The sequence below is a fragment of the Propithecus coquereli genome, unplaced genomic scaffold (assembly GCF_000956105.1).
Source record: "Propithecus coquereli isolate 6110/MARCELLA unplaced genomic scaffold, Pcoq_1.0 Scaffold491, whole genome shotgun sequence".
Taxonomy (NCBI): domain Eukaryota; kingdom Metazoa; phylum Chordata; class Mammalia; order Primates; family Indriidae; genus Propithecus; species Propithecus coquereli.
The window spans coordinates 986,476-990,932 of NW_012150741.1; the positions used below are offsets into that span (position 1 = coordinate 986,476).

At 36.3% G+C, this 4,457-nt stretch overlaps 1 protein-coding gene across 1 annotated transcript in view; it reads right to left on the reverse strand.

Annotated features, from left to right (window-relative positions):
* KDM5B (lysine (K)-specific demethylase 5B) overlaps positions 1-4,457 on the reverse strand; it is a 76,371-nt gene that overhangs the window by 40,937 nt on the left and 30,977 nt on the right. The window contains exons 3-4 of the mRNA XM_012655938.1: positions 3,609-3,731; positions 2,722-2,892 (exon numbers count right to left, since the gene is read on the reverse strand). Coding sequence (XP_012511392.1) covers positions 2,722-2,892; positions 3,609-3,731 — 294 coding nt within the window. The remainder of the gene's footprint in view (positions 1-2,721; positions 2,893-3,608; positions 3,732-4,457) is intronic.

Below are 4,457 nucleotides of genomic sequence, written 5' to 3' on the forward strand. Positions count from 1 at the left end.
CAAGAGAGTGAGACTCTGTCTCAAAAAAAAAAAAATCAGAAACAGGGATAAAAATTGTACATACAAAGAATGTCCCATCACAGTATTATAATAAAAAATTGGCACCAACCTAAATATTCAACAATAGGAAAAATCAAATCAAGGTCTGGCTATAAAAATGGATTGCCTCAGGCATTAGAAACCACGTCCTCAAACACGTTCAATGACATGTCAAATGCTCATATGTTAAGTAGAAAAACCAGAAAAGACCACTATATATGAAGAGTATACTGCCAATTTATGGATATATGCATAAAAATAGTCTTAAGAAAAATAACGGGTGGGAGGACTAGGAATGATTTTATTTTTGCCATACTCTCCTGTCTTTTTTTTTTTTTCAACAAGATCCAAAGTCCATGAATACTTTCCTGTGTTTTTAAACTTTCTACAACGAATATGTGTCAGTGCCTATATACTTGGCACATAGTAGGTACCTCAACAAATATTTACCTGTGTTGTAGATGGAATGTTTGTAAAAGGGTATCTTTAAATACATATTCCTTTCAGACTGTTTGTATAAATGCTTAAGTGCTTTTTTTTTTTTTTTAAGAGATGGGGTCTCACAATGAGATATCACCTTACCCCAGTTAGAACAGCTTTTATTAAAAAGTCTATAAACAACAGATGTTGGTGTGGATGCAGAGAGAAAGGAAGGCTTATACACTGTTGGTGAGACTGCAAATTAGTATAACTTCTGTGGAAAACAGTATGGATAGTCCTCAAAGAACTAAAAGTAAACCTACCATGTGATCCGGCAAGCCCACTACTGGGTACCTACCCAAAGGAAAAGAAGTCATTTTATCAAAAAGGCACCTGCACTCAAATGTTTATTGCAGCACAATTCACAACTGGAATCAACCCAAGTGCCCATCAATTCATGAGTGGATTAACAAAATGTGGTATATATGTATATAATGGAGTACTACTCAGTCATAAGAAGGAAGAATTAATGCCTTTTACAAAATTTGGATGGAACTGGAGACCATTATCCTAAGTGAAGTTTTCCCAAGGATGGAAAAACAAACACCACATGTGCTTGCTATTAAATTGAGCTAACCAATGAGCACACATGTGCACAGAGGAAAGTACAACTCCACGGAAATCAAGCAGGGGGGAGGGTGGAGGAGAGGAGAGACAAAAACCTACCTAACGGGTACAATGAACACTATTTGGGAGATGGGCACACTTACAGCCATGACTCAAGCATTACAAAATCAATCCATGTAACCAAAAACATTTGTACCCCCTTACTACATTGAAATAAAAAATTAAACAAAAACAAAAACAAAACAGAGATGCGGTCTCACTCTGTCACCCAGGTTGGAGTGCAGTGGCCCCATCAGTAGCTGGGGCTATACACGCTAGCACCACCACTCGTGGCTAATCTTTTTTTTTTTAAACTATTTTTCTGTAGAGATGGGGTCTCACTATTTTGCCCAGGCTGGCTTAAATGCTTTTTAACTATGAAACTGCATTGCCTCTTTAAGTATATAGATGACACATTTCTAAAATGTTGCAACCCATAAAAGCAGGTGGACTTTCTCTCTCCCCTTATTCATTATAACATCCATATTTAAAAAGAGTGCAAAAAGAGAAAATTAATCTATTATGGGCAACTCTATCTAGATCTGACTATAAAATTGAGGCATAAACATTCCATATTCAATGCTGTAAATAATTTCATCCATGAGCTCACTAAACATTCATACAATGTACATTTAAAAAAAAAGCTTTCTGAATATCATATTGGCTACTTTGTTCTAGGCTAAAAAGAAAATTCACCTGGAATCAAGAAAGGAGAGAGGGAAGAAAAACAAAATGCTATGAAAACCTATAGGATTTATGCATTTTAGATGGTATGTGTCTGTATCAGGATAGGGTTTTGATTAGTGGTTTACCCTCAAAAACTATGTTGTTATCTTCCTACCTCTCTATAGCACAAAAACAATTCTTAAAATTCTAGGGCTCACTGCTCTAGTCACTGAGTTAAGTCAAAGGGTATGAATAGATTATGACACTCCTTTTCTACCAAGGCCTTGAAATCAGTGGAACGTTTTTATAATACTGTTTTACTTTAATTAGGATGAAAGTTGTTAAGTGAATAATTTCACAAATACCATCTTGTAAGGCAATGAACATGGCCACACAGGAACTACCGTAAGAGGAGCCCATTTGCTATTCAGCATTATAAAGTCACCTATCCTTTACCAATATCAATACTCTATCTGACAAACTCCTTGGAAATCTCAGATGGCAAAAAAGAACAGGTGGTCGAGTTATTTCACAGGTCGCACCTTCGTGTGACAACCACGAATACTTTAAAGAGCAGGTGAATGCAAAAGCACAAACCCTAACAAGTAGATAACAACCAACTCGCTATAAGGGAAAAAAAACACCTGTAGGGAAGTTAACACAGATTTCAGATTTTGACAGTAAAAAAAAACATTTCCTCCACAATCTTATTCATTCTAAAAAGAAACTTCTAAGTATGACTGCTCTCAAAACAGAACAAAAACACTGGAGGAAAAACCACAAAACAAGATCTTTTATGATTCCACTTGAGGATAAAAAAAAAAAAAAAAATCTTTTAAACAATGTCTTCCAACACAATCAAGGTCTTTTCATTCCCCCAAAAGAAAATGTAGTGAAATAAAACAGGTTAAGGCTACCCCCAAAACTCACCCTCAAACTGTCTCCAGACAGGAATAAGTTGTAGGGGTTGAGGATTCGTTCATAATGCCCTCTGATATGTGAGCCCACAGCTTTGCCAGGAGCAAACCCCATCTTGGTGGCAATTTTGGTCCATTTTCTATCCTTGCAAACAACTGCAAATCCACCTTCTTCTGCAACCAACTGTTAAAATAGCAAAAGAAATTAGAAACACCTATATGGAAATAACTCCTAATTCCTAGGTATGCCTAGGTATGACTCCGAGAACAAAATGTTCTTGGCTGTAGTTATTTTTTAAAAAAACATTTCCCCAGTAAAAAGGAAAAATACATGCACTATTAATTTTAAGCCACAAAAATGAAACATCCCTTTTGACAGCATGGTCCATAAATGTTTTGTCCCCCCAAAGCTACTTTTCATTTCCCCAAAGGAGTCATCTGGGAAGAAGAATTAGGTTAACAAGTTAAATCTCTACTAAAGAAAGGGCTCTAGTACTGGTCCTATTCTATGACTCTTAAAATCTCCATAAATTAACGAGTAGGAAGCATGGCAGCATGTTTGATGGAAAGAACACAGGCTTTAGAATTAAGTCAATCTGGTAATGAATTATGTCAGCCTTTTTAGCTTCATCAATTTTGTGACCCTGAGCCTCAGTGTCCTTATCTATAACAACAGAAAGGAATAGATTGCAGGATTTTTGTAAAGCCTTAAAACGACAAAAACAAGTGGCAACAAAATATTCCACAAGATAAGGCTGCCAGACCTAAGAAGTAGAGCCTGATACTCATCACTCAACTGAACTGAGAATCTCATTTTACATATTTTAAACAATTAGTTTCTTTTTAGACAAAGATGAAATTCATTCTGTCAGATGAGTAAGATGGTCATTAGCCCTTTACCTTATTAAGCTGAAACAAGTCCAAGATCTTCCTCTCCACATGTGGAATTTTCAGAGTACTCCCCTGTAACTCCCAGTACTTTGCAATCTGGTCCAAGAAATTCAATTTTACACGAGTTTGAGCCTAAATGACAAAGAATTGAGTTTTAACCTCACCTAGCTTATTTTAAGGCTCCTGCTTATTACCTGCCCATGTGATATTTTCATTCTTGGAATATTTAAGTGTAATAACCACTTTCTGAATTCAACAGAGAATTAGCCAAAAAATATACAAAATAAAGCTGGTTAAGTATAATAAACAAACATTAACTCAATAAAAATTTAATTCAGCCCCTACCATGTAACAGGCAAGAAGTTAAATACTCAGTAAACCCTCCCATAACGTAAGTAGGCACTCTGAAAGGTACTTCATTTAAGAAGTACTATAAGCACAATTTCATGGGGTTCTTTTTTGTTTTGTTTTTTTGTTTGTTCTGAGGTCTTTTTAAACTTTTTTTTTAGAGACAAGGTCTCACTCCGTCACCCAGGCTGGAGTACAGTGGTACCTTAGCCTCCCAAGTAGCTAGGCCTTCAGGAGCACACCACCACATCCAGCTAATTTCATTTTTTTGTAGACTTGGGGGTCTCATTATGTTGCTCAGGCTGTTTTTGAATTCCTGGCCTAAAGCTATCCTCCCACCTCGGCCTCCCAAAGCGCAGAAATTACAGGTATGAGCCACCTCACCCAGCCATAATTTCATGTTATCGTTGAAAATTTTATGACAAGTAAGCTTTTATATGCCTAACTTGGTCTTTTTACAATTGGATTTTTTTTTTTTTTGGAGACAGAGTCTCAACTCTGTTGCTTTGA